A 20,119-nucleotide genomic window follows, 5' to 3' on the forward strand; every position below is an offset into this window, starting at 1 on the left:
AAGGTCCGAATCCAACACGCTGGGTCCTTATTGTTGCTAGAGGCTCATGCTACGGCATGTCAGCTGCACAGGGACTACAGACTACATATAAGAGCTCAGCTGCTCAAGCCAATGGGTCATTGTAAGAACTAACTCTCAGGCCACAATAATCTATTTCCTCGGTTGCCTGACCCTTTGAACCAAAAATCAAGTAGTAGGTCAAGATGAAAACTTGGGGGGGGGGGGGGGGGAACTTGTATATGATTATATTAACTCATAGAAACTGTGTGTACCATTACCGGTAGGTACAGACTTTCCCCTCAGACTCTGTTTTAGGGTTGATCTTCAAATTCAAATAAATTTCTTTTTTTTTTATTTTGAGAAACAAGACATTGAATTTGCCTGGCTTTAAGTTCAATTGATATGTCAAGGATTTGTAAGAAGTAAAAGTGAAACATCAGTGTGGCTCTGAGAAACGCTGCAGCTCAGAAATAAGGAACATCTGCGGTGAGAATCCCCTGAAGAAACAGACCAAGGAGGCGGCCAGGGATAAGAAAGTGGTGACAGAGTCTCAAGTGTGTGCTGAGTACCAATAAGGAGGCGGCTGCCTCAGCTCCAAGCTGATGCGTTGTGCACATCTTTACACCGTGTTTTGTATGCGATGTCAGGAGAGAAAAATATGCAACATTATAAAGACTTACGAGCTGCTGTTCAAAAAACGTGCACAGCAAGCCAGCACCCTACATCTGCTTAGAGTTCGGTGGTACATATGAGGAGGCAGCCTCCACCTGGGGTCCCCAACACACAAGACCGGAAGCCCTGCTGCAGTACCACGAAAAGCTGCTAGGCCATAGGGGCCAATAATCTAATCGTTTCTTCATTTTGCCAACACCTACTAACATACCAAACATCATAAAGATACAGCCACAACTTCTTGAGTTATGGTTTTCACAAACAGACAGACAGACAGACAGACAGACAGACAGACACACAGACCTGAAAACATAACCTTCTTAAAAATTGGCTACCAACAGAGGGAATGATTTAGCAGGACATCAGGTAACACATCCAGCCTGGAGTCCAGCCGTGATAGCTTTGGTCTGCTCCCAACATCACTACTTAGGAGCGGATCAAACCTGATAAGGCTGAACTCCAGGCTAGATCACATCTCCAACCAGAGTAACACATTTGCAGCCCAAGCTGCCTGGTGTAGACTTGTTCCTGGGCTATAGGCACCACTTGTTGTGGGTCCCAGCAATAAGAGAAACACATCTCCAGCCTGTGATGTGTGTAGACTTGTTCCTCAGCTGTAGGCACCAGGTCTGTGTAGGCACCACTTGTTGTGGGTCCCAGCTGTTAGTGGAGTCTGGAGACCTACCAGGAGGGCAGAGGTCACCAGCAGGCGGAGACGGCTCCAGCCCTGCCTGTCTGTCAGGTAAGAACCACTGCCTGGAGGGAACCAGGCAGGGCAGAACCAAGGCAATCTGTCGGTTACTGGGCTGAACTGGTAGATAAACAAAAAAGCCTGAGTGTAGGGTCCATACTTTAGTACACACAGTTTGAAAGAGGGAATACATGTATAGTCAAATGCAAGTTTTCGTCCAAGCTTTCTGTTTCAGTCCTGTCGTCTTTACTCGACAATGTCCGGGAACCATGTAAAACACATGATGCTTTCACATTAGAAAAAATACTGACACTAATGATCAAATCAATGATTATAACATAATATCGAAAACGTATGCTAGCCCTTATTGTACTGTATTAGTAATTATGTATACTTCCACTTTGTGTTATGTTACCGAATTCTTGCCATACCTTGTACCATGTACAATTGTCGTGCAATAAAGTTCTTCTCCATGACGTGAAACTTAGCATGTCGTGTAAACAAACAGTTGAGAATCAACTCGTCTGAAGGCAGAACCATTGAACTGAAACCGGTCTGATGGAAAACAACTTTAGCCTGAAGCCATTAAACAAATGGATACAAGTTGGAAACATCTTTTCTGAAAAACATGACTGTACAACTTGGAGTTTAAACAAGAACTTGAAAGTAATATTACAGGTCTCCACACGATAGATATTTCAGAGTTTGGGGGTCTGGCATCCAGGCTAAAAAAACTTGAGTCTAAATCTAGAAGTGATATTACTTAGTTTTTAAATATTTTTAATACAAGATCTATTAGAACTAGTCTCTTCGGCCTTAGTAGTTCTGAAGTTTTCAGCTGAGTCTTCCCTCCTGTAATAGTTCTCTAAACTCTACCTCAAGGACAAACTTCAACAAGAAGTGCCCAAACTTGTCTCCAGACAAACCAGCCTCCAGCGATGCTAGAGAACAACACTTGCACACAAAAGACAGGAGGGTAGCCTGGGGGGACGGAGCAGGCTTCAGTGCAGCTTCACGGCTGGGCGATCGCTGGCTGGCTGAGCCTGAGGGGGCTGCAGGTTCAGGACTTCAGACTGGGCAATTAAAGAGTTTCATTCAGCTGGCAGTCAGCTGGACAGGTTTAAATCTGGGCATTCACAGCTCAGGGCGCTAACAAGCTCAGGTTTCAGGGCAGCTTGGATTTCAGAGCGCTAGGCCAGCTCGGATTTCAGGGCGCGAAACAAGCTCGGGTCTCACGGCGCTAAACAAGCTCAGGTTTCAGGGCAGCTCGGATTTCAGGGGGCTAGGCCAGCTCGGATTTCAGGGCGCTAGGCCAGCTTGGATTTCAGGGCGCTAGGCCAGCTCGGATTTCAGGGCGCTAGGCCAGCTCAGATTTCAGGGCGCTAGGCCAGCTCGGATTTCAGGGTGCTAGGCCAGCTCGGATTTCAGGGCGCTGGGCCAGCTCGGTTTTCAGGGCGCTAGGCCAGCTCTGATTTCAGGGCACTAGGCCCGCTCTGATCTCAGGGCGCTAGGCCAGCTAGGATTTCAGGGCGCTGGGCCAGCTCGGATTTCAGGGTGCTAGGCCAGCTCGGATTTCAGGGCACTAGGCCAGCTCGGATTTCAGGGCGCTAGGCCAGCTCGGATTTCAGGGCGCTAGGCCAGCTCGGATTTCAGGGCGCTAGGCCAGCTCGGATTTCAGGGCGCTAGGCCAGCTCGGATTTCAGGGCGCTAGGCCAGCTCGGATTTCAGGGCGCTAGGCCAGATCGGACTTCAGGGCGCTGGGCCAGCTCGGATTTCAGGGCGCTAGGCCAGATCGGACTTCAGGGCGCTATTAAAGCCAAGGTCTCTAACATATACAAGCTGAACATTGGGACTGGAGATCCCCCTGTATGAGGAGGTGATTTGTCTGTGTGTTTATGTTTCAGTGCAACAGCATACACTGCAGGGCACATAAGCAAAACAAACAAGCAGAGCAATAAAACAGCAGGTACTTTATTAACGACTGCCACCCTGTGGTTTATGGTTAATCTTCTATGGACCGCAGAGTCAGTAACTCAATTATCACTTACACTCCAATGGGGAAGGTTTATTGGGGTCAATTGTTCCATTGTTATTTGATCCAATTATCTCTTGAAAGTGTATTCTATGTTTACATATAAAAAGGTCTCAGTGGAAAAGAGCACATACGAATTTCCAAACAAAAACACTTTTATTTAGAGCTTAAGTTAATAATTTAAAAAGTAGCTTTTTTAAGACACTAGTTGACTTGAAACAGATATTCCATAGAAACTGTCAATTTGATCTTAAATATTTTGATTGTAAAAAATCAAGTAGTTTCAAAGATTAAAAAAAGGTTGCTCTTACAAAAAACAAGGTTTGCTTACTTTTACATTTTATTCTTATTGCACATATAAAAGTGACATGATGATGCCTTTGATCAGCATAAGTGCACCATGGAGCTTTAAGGAATGATCAGCAAAATTACACAACAGCAACTAGCCTACATGATAGTGCATCACCATCCCGACCCGCCACACGTTTCTCTGCAGTTTCTAACCCCTCACACTGCTCTGTTGCTCCCTTGAGAAGCCGAGAACCGACCAGCTGCGTTAGTCTGGCCCTGACGTTCATTGTTCTGGGTACAATACAGCCGTTAACCGGCCAGCTGCGTTAGTCTGGCCCTGACGTTCATTGTTCTGGGTACAATACAGCCTCAGTTGCACCCAGCTGACCTCAAACCATGCAGAATAGAACGTATTCTTCAGCTGGCTGGAAACAACAGCAGTTTAAAAGTCATCACAACCCACTATACATACATACGTGTTTTGGGCAATTCTTATAAAATGCATCTAACATCATTAATTATGTACAATTTCTGTGGAAGCAGACTAACTCTGATGTCAGAGGCGATTAAAAACAAATATCTCTACTATCACGTCATTTCACCCCAGGGCTGAAACTGTTCCCCCGTCAGTCCGGTGGTACGACCCATATGTCACGCAACAGGCAGACACAAACCAAGGAATACAATAATCTCCAAGCAGATATAAGGACTCGGCTCATTCTCTGATCTGTTTTTGCAACATTTACATGTAGCACTCTTTTCTAGTATTGCACTTTTTAAACCTAAATGTTGCAAAAACACAGATTGAGCCACATCCTAACATCTGCTTGGAGATCAGGAAACAACAGACTTCTGTTATCATCTCATCTCCAAGCAGATGTCAGGCTTCAGCTTGTTTTCTCATCTGAACAATATTCAAGTTGTGACTTGTTTTCTCATTACACCTCATTTCTACTTGGAGATAACTGATGTGCTTCACTGGTACTCACTTACACTTAGGCCGCACCAATAACGTTCCTTGGTTCTCGGACTGTTTAGGTAAAATCTTAAAGCAAAAAGTCATTATGAAAACAAAGGCCTTGGAGAAAAACTGTCATCTAACTCTGTCCTGAAACTGCGTATATTACACACAAGGTACAGACTTTCCCGTTTCTACGTTGATATTCTAGTCTAACATGATGTCTTTATAAATCGGAGAACCAAGAAATCAGAGTGGCACTGCCTCAGCCACTGTAGATCTGGAAGGGCACTTGGAATTTCTGAAGTTGATTATCTAAAACATCCTGGTGTCTTTCCAAACTGATTAAACCTTCTCCCTGCTGCCTAAACTTGTAATCAATAGAGAATTGGTAGCCAAACAGCTTCTTCAGTGTGCTAAAGGTCAAACTAGCGACCAACATGATCTACCAGTAGTGTTTATCCCCCACCTGACGGGGGGCGCTACAGGCTGAGTTTGCTGGTCTGCGGCGGCTCTCTCGTCCCGTCCGTCCGGGGAGGGATGCAGTGGCAGACGGGGGGCGCTACAGGCTGAGTTTGCTGGTCTGCGGCGGCTCTCTCGTCCTGTCCGTGCGGGGAGGGGATGCAGCGGCAGACGGGGGCGCTACAGGCTGAATTTGCTGGTCCTGGCCGTCAGCATGCGCTCGCTGATCTCCCACAGCTCGACGGCGGCTCTCTCGTTCTGTCCGTCCGGCGAGGGGATGCAGCGGCAGCAGTTGTTGAAGTACATCCCGCCGATGCCCTCGAGTTCCCGCGCCGTGCCGCAGTACACGCTCGTCGCCGCGCCCTGTTGCTGCAGGGGAGACAGACGATCCACAGGTCAATCAACCAATCAATCAATAGATCAACCAATCAATGAATAGAGCAATATATCAATCAACAGATCAATCAACCAATCAATAGACCAAATAATCAATCAATACATGAACTGATTATTCAATGGATAGATTGATCAACATATCAATGGACCACTTAATCAATCAATGGATCAACTGATCAATAGATCAATCCACATGTAGATCAATCAACCAACCAAACTTTCAAGTGACGGATACAATGTGTGGTTTCATCCCAATGTCACAACACCCCTTTGTTTCGACACCCCTAACCCTAACCCTAACCCTAACATAGGGCTGTTGAAACTTAGGACTGCCCCCCAATATATGATATGGTAAATTGCTGAACTATCCTAAAGAAAAAGTCTCACATCTTGGTCTCTAGCAGACCTGTCTGTCGTATAGAAAATTGGTGTAGAAATCAGCCAAAATACGGATTCTCAGTGGAGAACAACTTACTAGTATCTGTTGGTAACAATTGGTAACTGTCATCATCTTAGTAACTGCATGGATGGCTAAACCTTCAGGCTTAATGTTCAACCAGTTTCTACTATGTTTCAGCAACCCACCAGTCTGGTAGAGGCTACTCTTTAATAGACTATCCCATAAAGGCAGCAGGAACTACATTACAAAGCAGACTGTATGATAATCAGCATCCTCAGGAGACACATCGACAGGCAGCAGGGAGTCATCAAGAAGCCATTTAATTTGCACAATTAGAACCCAGGACTCTATTAGGGCCGGGGCTGGGGGCATGCCTGGGGGAAGGGGTTGGCCTGGGCGAGGGGGATGGCCTGGGGGGAAGGGGTTGGCCTGGGCGAGGGGGATGGCCTGGGGGGGAGGGGTTGGCCTGGGCGAGGGGGATGGCCTAGGGGGAGGGGTTAGCCCAGGCGAGGGGGATGGCCTGGGGGGAAGGGGTTGGCCTGGGCGAGGGGGATGGCCTGGGGGGAAGGGGTTGGCCTGGGCAAGGGGGATGGCCTGGGGGGAAGGGGTTGGCCTGGGCGAGGGGGATGGCCTGGGGGGAAGGGGTTGGCCTGGGCGAGGGGGATGGCCTGGGGGGGAAGGGGTAAGCCCGGGGGAGGGGGATGGCCTAGGGCAGGGGGGGCAGGAGCCATAAGCAGCCATGTGGATCAGGGTGGATGGGGGCTGCAGGAACCCTCGGTGGGGCCATGAGGGCTGGGGGGGGGGGGGGGGGGAGGATTGTAGCCTGGAGTCCAGCCTTCTTAGCTTTAGTCCGCTACCCAAGCTCCGCTCCTCGGCTTGGGTAGGGTGGGGGGAGGGGCTCTCTGTGGGTCTATAACTAGTATAAGGGCAAGGGGTTTGGATGTTTGGAGGAGAGATGGTCAACACTGATGGAGGGAATGAAAGAGGGACCTGTGGAGGAGAGAGATGGACCGACACTGATGGAGGGAATGAGAGAGGGACCTGTGGAGGAGGGAGATGGACCGACACTGATGGAGGGAATGAGAGAGGGAGTTGTGGAGGAGGGAGATGGACCGACACTGATGGAGGGAATGAGAGAGGGAGTTGTGGAGGAGAGATGGTCCACACTGATGGAGGGAATGAGAGAGGGAGTTGTGGAAGAGAGAGATGGTCTGACACTGATGGAGGGAATGAGAGAGGGACCTGTGGAGGAGGGAGATGGACCACACTGATGGAGGGAATGAGAGAGGGAGTTGTGGAAGAGAGAGATGGTCTGACACTGATGGAGGGAATGAGAGAGGGACCTGTGGAGGAGAGAGATGGTCTGACACTGATGGAGGGAATGAGAGAGGGACCTGTGGAGGAGAGAGATGGACCGACACTAATGGAGGGAATGAGAGAAGGAGTTATGGAGGAGAGAGCTGGACAACAGTTGGGTAGAATCTGGTGGGAAACATGAGGCGGGTTTGTGGTTACCTTGATGAGTGATAAAGCTGTGAGGAGACACGGGAATGATTGACAGCGATGGTTCCGCGCGTGTCGGGGAGACGATGTCCGGCGATAAGCATCGCGCGGCCGCAGGTGAGCCGCCCAGATAACGCCGGCGGGAAATGTGCGCTCTTCTCCGCCCCGCGACGGGCACCACCAGATACAAGTCAATGGATTCAATAAGTTTCCCCACAAAAAGCCCATTAGCCTCCATTGTGGGCGCGGAACAATGGGCCTGTGTGCCGGCAGCGCCTCATGAATGTGAAAGGCGGCCGCAAGGGACCCGAGCTGGGGTTAATTTGTGGGTAAATACAGCGGACTGACTCTGTACCAACTCCACAAGGCCGATATGTGTGTAAATACAGCGGACTGACTCTGTACCGGCTCCACAAGGCCGATATGTGGGTAAATACAGCGGACTGACTCTGTACCGGCCGGCGGAGACAATCTCACTCAAATGTAGGCGCTACGGAGAAGTTGTGACGAGACAAACTCTCTCTACAAGAACACTTTACTTGATCATGTACCTTCGACGGAAGAAAAATGTCTAGACCATGCGTGATGACTCATAGACTGGTGGACATAACGACTACAGAGTATCAAATACCTGCCCTGAAAAGAACAATAGTCATGCCTTCAAGTACCATAGATATCAACCTAGGATTGATGTGCCCAAAAATGTGTATTTTCCAAAAGCTTTTGTACTGTTAGTGGAACTCATTGCCATCAAGCACTGTAGGAGCGTCCTCACTAGATAGCTTTAAACAAGGAGGTTATAGGATCTTATAGACAATTCCTCTATGTAGAATACTAGCACAGGAGTTAAGCAGCTTTCAGTCATTTTAGTCAGTTTATAATGTGTGAAACTTATTCAGGCTATTGAAACAGAAGAACTGCCAGATGTAATGTGAATGTTGAGAAGGGTTGAGAGTCCCAGCATCAGTGGTGTTCTGACCAGCAGGGTCTAAGTTTGGACATGCAGCCTGCATGATTTATAATGTTGAAACAGAACAACCAATAGTTGTAATGTAGATGTTGAGAGTCCCAGCATCAGTGGTGTTCTGACCAGCAGGGTCTAAGTTTGGACATGCAGCCAGCATGATTTATAATGCGGAAACAGAACAACCAATAGTTGTAATGTAGATGTTGAGAGTCCCAGCATCAGTGGTGTCCTGGCCTGCAGGGTCTAAGTTTGGACATGCAGCCTGCATGATTTATAATGCGGAAACAGAACAACCAATAGTTGTAATGTAGATGTTGAGAGTCCCAGCATCAGTGGTGTTCTGACCAGCAGGGTCTAAGTTTGGACATGCAGCCTGCATGATTTATAATGCGGAAACAGAACAACCAATAGTTGTAATGTAGATGTTGAGAGTCCCAGCATCAGTGGTGTTCTGACCAGCAGGGTCTAAGTTTGGACATGCAGCCTGCATGATTTATAATGTGGAAACAGAACAACCAATAGTTGTAATGTAGATGTTGAGAGTCCCAGCATCAGTGGTGTTCTGACCAGCAGGGTCTAAGTTTGGACATGCAGCCAGCATGATTTATAATGCGGAAACAGAACAACCAATAGTTGTAATGTAGATGTTGAGAGTCCCAGTATCAGTGGTGTCCTGGCCTGCAGGGGTCTAAGTTTGGACACGCAGCCTGCATGATTTATAATGTGGAAACAGAAGAACCGATAGTTGTAATGTAGATGATGATAGTTCAGAAGAGTTGAGAGTCCCAGTATCAGTGGTGTCCTGGCCTGCAGGGGTCTAAGTTTGGACATGCAGCCGGCATGATTTATAATGTGGAAACAGAACAACCAATAGTTGTAATGTAGCTGTTGAGAGTCCCAGCATCAGTGGTGTCCTGGCCTGCAGGGGTCTAAGTTTGGACATGCAGCCGGCATGATTTATCCAGGAGGTGTTTATTCAGTATTGATCTGGGTTAACCAGGCCGCGGCTCCAGCCCAAAATAAGTGTGAGAGAGGCGGGGGCTGGGGCGGCTACATGGCAGGCATACCCGGCATTCTGTCACACCGCCGTCCGAACAGCCGCGCCCAATCACACGCGCTTACGCCGCGCCGCGTAAATCCCCGCCAACGAGACGGGTCAAGTGCACACCGCTAACGTTCCCGCGCCCGAAGTGTTTCGCTGGGAGGTACGGAGGAGGAAACTACAGGAGAACAGGGTAGACAGTCAGGCCTGGTACAGGGGACACTGCAGCATGATAGGGGCGTACATGGCTTATCTGTCCCTTCGTACGAGGGGGTCGTGTCACCCCCCCTCCCTCCTCAGGAGGCTATAGTACACCCCCCAGAACAAACATAACTAAGTTTACGATAGGGGACACAGTCAGGCCTGGTACAGGGGATACAGCAGCATGACAGGGGGCGTACATGGTCGAGGAAGGGGGGTCTCTGTCCTTTCTTACAGGGGGTGGTCATGTCACCCCCCTTAGGAGGCTATAGTACCCCCCCCACCTCCCAGAACAAACATAACGAAGTTTACGACGGCTGTGTCCTTGATGTCCATGACTCGGACGGACGGCATCCACGTGTGGCCCGCATGGTCCAGCGGTCAGCGACCCTGCCTCCGGACCCGAAGGTCGAGGGTTCAAATCCCGAACATCGCTGCAGAATACTGGAAGGCACTGCAATCCTCAGGACTGCACGTTCCAAGCCGTGGTCCACTGTTCATGTATCTGTCTTTCTTGTTATAAAACTGGGTTAAATCCCAACAACTTCCCCTTCCGACCAACCGCGTTGACCCTCTCTCCTGAAACAATGTCAGAAATGTCCGACTGTTTGTTTGTTTCTTTAACAACTATCCCATCAGGCATTGCCCGAAACACCTCCTGTCACCCTCCTCTGTTGCCGGGTGGGGCTGCCTAGCAACCTCTCCCCTCACCAAATTACAGGAGCAACTAGTGCTGCTAGCGGGTAGGTAGGGGGACAGAGTTGACAAGTTTAGTAGGTAACGTTCTCTCCTTTATTTCATGAAGGTTCCGATGTGCTTAAAGTTCATGTTTTGTGGACTACCCAACAGACAACCTCTTGTGTTGCCTACCCATTGGGGATGTACTATTCTGATGTTAATGTCTCAGTGTTCAGTGTCCTGTTGTTTTTCCGGCAGGACAAAAGGTTCGCTGCCTGCATCATCAGGCAGCTGACAGGAGGGCACCAGGGGAGGGGTGCATCAGGCACGGGGCTGGCAGTCAGGGGAAGGGAAATTTTCAATACTAATTTTTCTTTTCTGCAGGAGAAATTGTTTCCGAGTGTTTTATCAACCCCTACCTGCTGCAGGTGGAGCCCTTCTGATGGGCCTGTCCAATGCACTTTCCATTGGACAGGCCCATCAGAAGGGCTCCATATTGCAGGCATCAAGACTTGTGATGAAGGAAGAACGACTAAACGACCTGCAATGTTCCATGACCTCTAACATATGAAGGACATTGACTGGACAGTGGATGAAACGAGGTCGCCAAGGTGTGTTCTGGTTGCCATGGCGATGACAGACACCCGGCCAATTTGGTCGTCGATGGTAGTTTATTACAAACAGATTTTCCCACAACGGGTTAGTCACAGGGGAGCGCCCCCCTCCCACCGCTCCTGTTCACTCCCATCAACCTGCCACGCCTGAGCGACTGTCGCCATGGCAACCATCGCCGTGGCAATGGGGACTGGCACAATACGAGGTACCCATCCATCAGGTGGCACCCTGGGAAATATGGCTGGGACCGCAGCCTAATTAATTTGTGGTTATGAGAATGAGTGATGCTGGTTATCAGTGGTTTCTATCTGGAGTAGTTTGGGAGTTGTGCCCTGGGCGGGAGATGTTGTCGTAACGGGTTCTGATCACAACTGAGTCTGCTGTACTGTTCCCAATGCAGGTCTTATAAACAACTTACTCTGTAGTCACATCTCAGGGGCAAGGACTAACCAGACAAACAATATTGCATTGGACTGTTGGCTGGAAGAACAACAGCAAACACCAGCCGACTTTAACAACTTTCAGGGATTCCACTGATGTCAGTGTGACCAACTAGAAGAAAACTGCATTAATTAAGAAAGTCGACAATAAATAAGGTAGTTCAGCATCCCTCTATACAAGCTGTCCTTTTACAGGCAGCAAGGACAGATCACACCCTGACTCTACCTCTTATCACAGTGGTCTAGTCTGAGTTAGACTTAATCAAATGGGGACACAATACAGCTTTGGGCTGTACCACTATTCACAAGGGGTGACCTACATCCTGGACCTGGGATATCAGCCTGGGTAGCCTCAACTCTCTGGTCTTTAATGCACATCTCTGCTATTTTCACACCAGTAAACTTAACAGAGCCAAAAAACAACTTTCCAGACTAATGGCTCTACAATTTGTATATTATCATTATCATTATCATAATTAATATCATAATCAAGTATCATTATCATGATTATCATAACTGTAAGAACACATTCTAAACCCATACTATACACTCTTGTATTCGGTATCACATATATATAGAACAGTTACTGTAGTTATGTACCAGCCATACTTTGTACCTTGTATACAATTGTTGCACAATAAAATTATCATTTAATGAAGACATTTTCCTACATATGTGTGTAGTTTGTATAGGAATGACATGTTTAAAAGAATTAAGGGTAACAAGAACAGAGCTTTAGACCGATTTCCAGGAATCCTGTCTGCCTGGAAGTTACAAAATCACAGGTTGTGTAATTATTGATTTCTGCCACTTGTAGGATGTTTGGCTGTTACCATGGCAACGGTGTCAAGGGCTGTTACAAAAGTTAGCTAAAAATCAATAGTTTTCATCATCATTAGATAACCTGTATTTACGTAATTACAACGGTCATAATTAGGTAACTTTGCTTTCATAATTAGAACTGTCATAATTAGGTAACTACACTTTCATAATAAGAACATTCATAATTAAGTAACTATAATTTCATAATCAAAGCAGTCTTAATCAGGTAACTATGCTTTCATAACTAAAATTCCCAAACTTACAGGTGTCAAGTGCTTATCAAATAATCATAGTCATAATTAGGACATACCGGATTCTATGATAAAAAAAAACACATAATTGCCTAAATTGCTTTTAGGATTAAGATTGTTGTAACAAGTTAAAACAAAATAATTCCATTTGTACTTGATTTGCTACAGGTAGCATTTTTCCCCCGGATTAGAATTGTGGCAGGAAATGTACAGGCAGTACTATGAGTTAATTGTAAAATGGCCCTTTCAATAACGGAGAGTATGCTAAGCTTTTCTAGTAAAAACAAACAAGCCATAGGGAAACACATGCTTGCATTGATTATTCCTAGCCATCTAGTGTCATCCTAGTTAGTTCCAGGGCTCCCATACTCTCCCTTAACCTTCACTACATTATTTCTAGATACTCTTTCATAATAGGGACTTCCCCAAACCACCGACAAGTCGGCCCGCCCTGCCCTCCCCTGCCCGGTACAGCGCAGGCCTGACAGACGACACAGTTCAGGGTCGGAGAGCTGACATGCCCTGTTTTACACCCCAAACAAACGCCATGCGCTGAACCAGAAAACCATCCCTCAAACAGAACAACAGAACACCAGCCATCGCTGAAGACTTGCTGTCATCTGAATATCCTGAGTGATTTTGGTAAAAGCATCTTATGTTTCAGGGTTTCTCCTAAAACAATTCAAGTGAAAGATCAACAATGTTTTGACAAGATTGCCAGAAATCACAACATTACACCATGATACAAGTAAAACTACATATGTATGACCAATAACAATTGTATTAAAGGATTTAACAATAAGGCTAACCGATTCCCTAAGCCCACAGTCTGAATAGTGTCCCAGGGGATCCTTGTGCTGGATTACAGGGATGTCAAAAGCCTTCCTGGGCCACGGGCCAAACCAAGTCAATTTGTTGGTTCGCGGATTCAAAAATAAGATGCTAAACCTACAGATCAAAAGCAAATCTAGAAGTTTGTAAGCTTGTAAGGCAGCTTTTCCTTCTTGCAAACAGTTTCATACAGGGAGTGACAACAGGCCGATGCAGCCTGTTTCCATGTTGTTTTCTTGCTAAATTTTAACCTGAAACAGTCTGAGAACCAGGGAAATGAGTCAGAGTGGCCGCGGTGGGGAGAGTCCAGATCAATGGAGCGTGGGATGGGATTATCCTCGCCGCACCGTGGCTGCCGGGCGAACGCGTTTGAAATTGCCGCTGCCCGCACGGGCGTGCACCAGCGGTGGCCGTGCGTGTGGCGTGCGCGGGAATCCGTTATTGATTGAGTGATGAGTGTGGGTCGGCGGCGGGATCCCAGGTGAGAGTGTTTATGTGCGAGGGATGAACAGGGATGATACGGGGGCAGATAACGACACAAAGGGGGCGTCAGGAGCGATGGCGGCGGGGCACGGCCGTGTCAGGAGCACGGTTTGTCTCCCGGCCGCCCCCCGGCCTCGAACATCCCTCATGCACGTAAAATTAACCATTGATCGGCGGGGAAATTTATGCAGGGCGGCTAAATGGGGCACTGATGGAGGACGTCGCACATTCTGTGTCTAATTTCCTTGAAAACTACCAACATTAATCAGGGATATTGACTTCCAATACCGGCCCCGGCCCTCTCCCCCGCCATTGTGATCCGCCGCGGCCCAATCAATACCAGTCGGGGCAGTAAATTTGGCGGTGATACATCCGCATCACCCCTAATCACCGCACAAAGCCCAATATTGTGCAGCCTCGCCCCAGAGGGGAGAAGAATTAACTTTCCCGCTCGGTTATGTCGGCCGGACGAGGTGATGGATGGAGGGAGGGGACGGAGTGGCGGACTCGGGCAGCCGTCGCTGTCTGGTTATCGTCCGGCTGTCACTGGTCTGGTCAGTCTGCTGTCACCACGTCACCGGCCTTACCGGTCAGCTTTGGTCATTACCACCTCACCAGTCACTCTGCTGGTTAGGACCTCAATACTGAAGTCTTCACCCCACACTGATACCTGATATTTCTGTCGGCTGTCCAATCTACACCGACCCTGTTATGTACTAGCCCAATCTCAACTATAGTACTGGCCAGTTTTGTAGTGGCCTAATCTCTATACTTGCCAGTTTCGCACAGGCCCAATCTCTATAGGCCAGTTTCATACTGGCCCAATCTCAACCTGCCCAAACTCCACTGGCCCTGTACCTGTCGGGTCTCTACTATAGCACTGGCCCAGTCTCTACTATACTACTGGCCGGTTTCATACTGGCCCAATCTTTACCGGCCCAACCTCCACTGTCCCTGATATGTACCACCTCAATCCCCCCCGGCCCAGTTCTATACCGCCCCACCACTTCCCCACATCACCACCAATATCACATCAACACGTCAAAACCAAAACCAAAGTCTTTCCTTGTTTCCAAACAAAGTTGTTCCCGCTTCGCCGCACATTTATTCCAGTTCGTACCGAAGTGATTCCGTCCGTACGGCGGGCGGTGCGTGGGAATGCTCTACGGGGACGGGTGCGCCCTGCCCTCATGTTTACGACTGTTCTTTGATCTTCCTCGTACAGCACCGCTGGACTCCCGCCCGGCCCGTTCAAATGGCTCCTCCATAATTGTGGATTTGTCGACGGTTATCATCAGTCAGAGAACGGAGGGAGGAACTTTCCCGACAAGCCAGGAGATGGGAAAACTGTGTCGAGTTGAGAGGAGGGGAAACCTGGGTGGACCCACTGGGAAATGTTTCCTTTGAACAGAGAAACTCCACTTTGCAAAGTCTCCAGGCACTAGCCTGTGTTCTCTTCAGAGTGAAACTCTCAACTGGAATATTGCTTTTGAATCTTAACATGAAGATTTTGAAATTGATTTGCCACTGGTTGCAAGTACAAGCCATATGGAAGAAGAAAAGTAGAATGAAGTTGAATTTGCTATTGCCTCTTATAGATCTGCTAAGAATTTAAAATATCATAGATTTTGATAATTTTCTTTTCTACCAGTTATTGTGATCACTAAAGCGGTAAAGCTATAATCTACAAAATACAATCTTTAAGTATTTTCCTTCAAAAAGCATCTCCCCAACAAAACACCTCCCCTAGACAATAAGGATTAAATGTAGACCTGATGCTTCTATTCCCACCTGCAGTGGTGGTGGGTGAATTAAAAAAGCCAATAAAGCCACGTAATAACATAATTCCTCATAAAATAAAATCTGGAGGGATCCCCTCCCATTGTGGAGTCAAGGCCGTGCTAACCGATACAGACACAGGAGAACCGAGACAATCGTTTCCATCGGGCCGGTGAGAGGAGAGCGAGCAACGTTTTGATCGTCGATGTTTTGATCGTCGGCTTTTGCGGAGAGCGGACAGACAACAGATGGTCCCGGTTGCCGTGGCGATGTCCATCGGGGAAATCTGGCTGGGGGCAAACAGAGCTGTGAAGTATGGCGCAGGGGTCAAACCGCCACCCAATTTGTTCCCCCTGAATTGAAACTGTCAGTGCGCCTTAATTGCTAATGAGAAATCGATGGGCGGCAAACGTTTTTATGGGGCAGGAGGCGGAGATGTGAGCGTGCGGGCGGGGAGAGCGCCGCGCTCCGGGGCAAAATAAACCCCACAATTACAACGCTACTGTCACTCGCAAGGTCGCCTGAATATTCATGCCTCAATTTCGGCGGGAATTGATTTATTGATCCGGGCGATCCATCAGATTTGGTGGTTGCGACTCGGATCTGTCGGATCACATGATCCCAGCTGCAGGGCACAGCAAACATCTGTCATGGGGTCGGGCCGATGTTTACCTTCAACACTCACAAACAAAACAAATAAACAACAAATAAAGGTATAATTGTTTCCTCTACATGGTCACAAGGCATACTAATGATGATGAAATATCTAAAAGTAAAGAACACAACCGAAAAACCGAAATGAGTTCTCGGCACCGAGAAGAATAACACAACTTTAACTTGTCTCCTTCTGTCATAACAATTACCAACACCAAATGTAACAACAGCTCAAATACTGAAACACAGAAAACAAAAACTGCCGCCTTCTCAACTCCCTACAAAGCTAACATCCCAGGAACGAGAGCGGCAGCCCGGTCCATCGTAATTTTCAGCAGAGGTTATGAGTGATGGAATGATATGAAATACTTATGGGCATCAGATCAAGGCTTATTAAACACCGGGCCCTCCCAGCCATACGCACGGCCACCTTAATCATTCAGGCCGGGATCTATCAACGGTGCTGCCCTGCAGGGGGCAGTCTGGTGTGGGGTAAGTTTCCTGTGCCAAGGAATATTGTGTCAATCGTTGTGTTAATGTCTTCAGTTTTTCTTACCAGGTAAATATCCTAATCCAACCATACATAATTAATGGCAACTTACTAATGACCTTGTTGAAAAGTGGTTGTGCATGGAAGTTTGGAATTTGGAAAAAGATAAATGAAAAAATCCAAAAATAAAACTGTCAGAGTCTTTAGTGTAATACTATTGTTCAATGATATGATGTGTTAGTTGTAGGGACAGTAGATATGTTTGGGAATGGTGCACATATGTCATTGATTTGTCAAAGGGGCTACTTTAATAGGAAGGTAATCAGAGTGGAAGAGAGTGTGATTCAAAATAAAAGGTGGGAAAAGTTTGGTAACAACATTTTCCATGGTTCGGTAATGACTGTGTTAAACACTGTGCAAAGCATGTTTGGGAACAGGCAGTGATTCTCCACGGCTTGTAACACGACACTAATGTCTGGACACGGCCAATTCTGCACGCCAAATCAAACCGTTCCACCAATTTTCCACATTACCAGATCCAGGAGCACTCGGATATCCAATGTGCCAGCCTGATCAGTAGGGCAGGGAGGGGCGGGGAACTCAGGTATGTTCTACCCAACTGTTGAAGTGTTCCTCCCTCCTCGCCTCACACAGACCCAGGAAACTTATTGATGAACTTCCATCCACGGCAATAAGGCAAATTTCAAGGTTCAATGAGCGGCTAATCCCAAGGTCACAGCCCAGCCATTAGAGGTCGTACGGGGCTGGCCGCGGCCATAAGAGTTGATAGGATGTAGTTTTGATGACGAGAGCAGAGCCCATTCCGGCTGCAGCTGGAATTGTCTGACTCCATAACAGCCGGAGTTTACAGGAAGCTAGCCCCACTCCGTCTCCACTGTTAGGAACTTCCCCGACCGCACGGCTGTCTTCTCGCAACCGTTCGTCATCGTACGCAGGAAAACAAAGGCCCGTTTCCCCCGCGGTCGCCGATCGTTACCACGGTAATGCACGATAAACAACAACTGACGGGCGCCGGGAACATTACAGGGTAATGCATGGAGCGAGAGGAAGGGTTAGATAAGGAGTAAAACAGTTTATCAGGGAGCGCCGACAAGTTGATGGTTGGAGGCAGGAAGGACCGAGGCTCAGATGAACCATCGAGGGGCTGTTGTCTGGATGTAAGCAGGTCGGATGGGTTAAGGAGGGGACAGTTATGTTGTAAGTCTCAGATGAACCATCGAGGGGCTGTTGTCTGGATGTAAGCGGGTCAGATGGGTTAAGGAGGGGACAGTTATGTCGTAATCCAAGATTTTACACACCGTACAGGAGCCACAGTCTGGATCACTCATGCTCTGCTACGGCCAGAGATGTTTAAATGATCTGGCTTCTGGATCAAAAAGCAAGGTTTGCAGGATTAACAGACTCCTGCTACAAGATCACAAAGCTTTATAGCTATTGGTTGGAACCACCTGCAGGTTGCAGGTTGGAACTTCCAAACCTAGTACTACCTGTTGGGCCTGCAGTCTTCCTAGTGGACTGTGGTACAGCAGTCAGTCCTGTGTTTACAGAGAGAAGCATGATAAAGAACCCAGCACACCTCTAGCTCTCAGAAAGAGTCTGAGTACGCCCCACTGTGAAGTGACTACATCTATCAGTACTGCCCTGAAGTAATGAACTATGAGTGCATACAGACCTTGGGATCCTCCTACTACTTGTGGATTATTCACACCCAGTTTTACTCACAGTACAGCGAGTACACCATAGAACAACTCACCAACTTGTCCCAACCACACCTTACAGTCTGATACCTCCTAGCCTAACTAGTTACCAAGGTCTCCATCTTACATTTCACCATCTTTAAGAATCCTTGAGATGATTCCCTGTCTGAAGCCTGATCATTTAAGTCCATCAACTCACTTCTTCCTTGGGACAAGGAAATCAACTCTAAGAAAAGTCGAGAAAACCCTTTTATAGCCTTACAAGTCCTCTCTGCAAACAAAGAAGCAATGAATCTAAGAAACAAACAAATTAACAAGCAAACAAACAAACAAACAAGAATTATCTTGTTGCCGTGTGTGATTACCCAGATGTTCATCACGACATCTTTAACTTCCGTAAGACTCCGCCTTGCGTGACGGAGCTGATTGCGAGCGAGTCTCGACGCAAGACATAACGGATGAAGGCGATACGATCAGCAGGGCTGGTTAATGGCGGCCCCGACGGACCCGCGGCGCAGCGGTCCCCGCGGAACGACAGGCCCAGTGCCGCGGGCCACGGCACATTAAACCTGACGCACGTCGACAACGCTGATTGCTAATTGACACCGGTACGTCTGGGAAACACGGAAGCCGTAAAAACTTGCGCTAACAAACACTTGTTTTAAATTAACACAGAAAATACTACTGATGAAACTTTGATGTATCTACAGAAAGTTTGTTCATTCTTTTCCTTTCCATTCTCTATTCCTCCATCACCAGATACCATTCATTCGTTCATTCGTTCGTTCATTCGCTCATTCCTTCCTTGCTTGCTTCATTCATTCCTTCCTTCCTTCATTCATTCATTCCTCCATCCATCCATCCATCTGTGAAGCTGTGTAGATAAGAAAACAAGCTTTCTCCTCCACATGCAGAAGTAGAGACTGTCAAACTCTGATGAAGTGTACTGTAATGTAATAACCATGCTATCACTATCTGGCATCTAACTATGCCATAATTGCCCACCGATGACAAGTCTAGTGATATGATCACTATGACAGCTTTAATTACACCTCTCACGTGTCATCATACCACTCACCAACCACCCTGTAGACAAATTTCACGGCCTAGTTAAAACCTGAACTTCTTATCTTTAGTGTCACTTATTGTAAGTTCTTGTTTGTTTCTGTGTTTTCATAATATTTTAGTTTATAGATGTTACCAGGGTTATCTAAAAACTGAGAGTTAAGAGACCTAGGATGAATTTTCCTGGCAAAATAAATGACAAGAAAGAGAAAAGGTAATGCAGCATGGCATTAAATGTCTTGTTAAGTTCTTGTTTCTGTTTAAAGCTGTAGTTTTGAGATGTAACTGAGGGTTACCCAAAAAAACAGGTTACAGATCTGAGGTGTGTTTTCCTAGCTATATAAATGACTAGAACGTGCACCAGTAATGCAGCATGGCGGTGCGGAGACAGACTTGAGTGCTAATGAACTAATGAAGGCGTTCCCGCGATGCCGCGTCCCGCCGGGGTGTTTCCGCCGACGCCCTCGGGCCGGCGCTACATCAAAGCCTGCGCTGCCGCCCCGCGCCGTGTGGGAACGGATGCAATAACCCAGAAACAATTAGAGCCGAGCGTGCGCCCGCCCGCCGCGTTAACTGGATGATGAATTTGACAAGAGTTGTTAATTACTTACGGAGGATAGGAGGCCTCTGTGGCAATCCTTCCCCCCACCCTGGGGCTTTGGTGTCTGTCTGTTTGTT

At 47.6% G+C, this 20,119-nt stretch overlaps 1 protein-coding gene across 1 annotated transcript in view; it reads right to left on the reverse strand.

The window, feature by feature from the left end:
- Positions 1-3,318: 3,318 nt before the first annotated feature.
- LOC136438475 (WW domain-containing oxidoreductase-like) overlaps positions 3,319-20,119 on the reverse strand; it is a 71,742-nt gene continuing 54,941 nt past the window's right edge. Inside the window, exon 11 of the mRNA XM_066433276.1 lies at positions 3,319-5,475. Coding sequence (XP_066289373.1) covers positions 5,287-5,475 — 189 coding nt within the window. The 3' untranslated portion in view covers positions 3,319-5,286. The remainder of the gene's footprint in view (positions 5,476-20,119) is intronic.

This window comes from Branchiostoma lanceolatum, chromosome 7 (assembly GCF_035083965.1).
Source record: "Branchiostoma lanceolatum isolate klBraLanc5 chromosome 7, klBraLanc5.hap2, whole genome shotgun sequence".
Classification (NCBI taxonomy): Eukaryota; Metazoa; Chordata; class Leptocardii; order Amphioxiformes; family Branchiostomatidae; genus Branchiostoma; species Branchiostoma lanceolatum.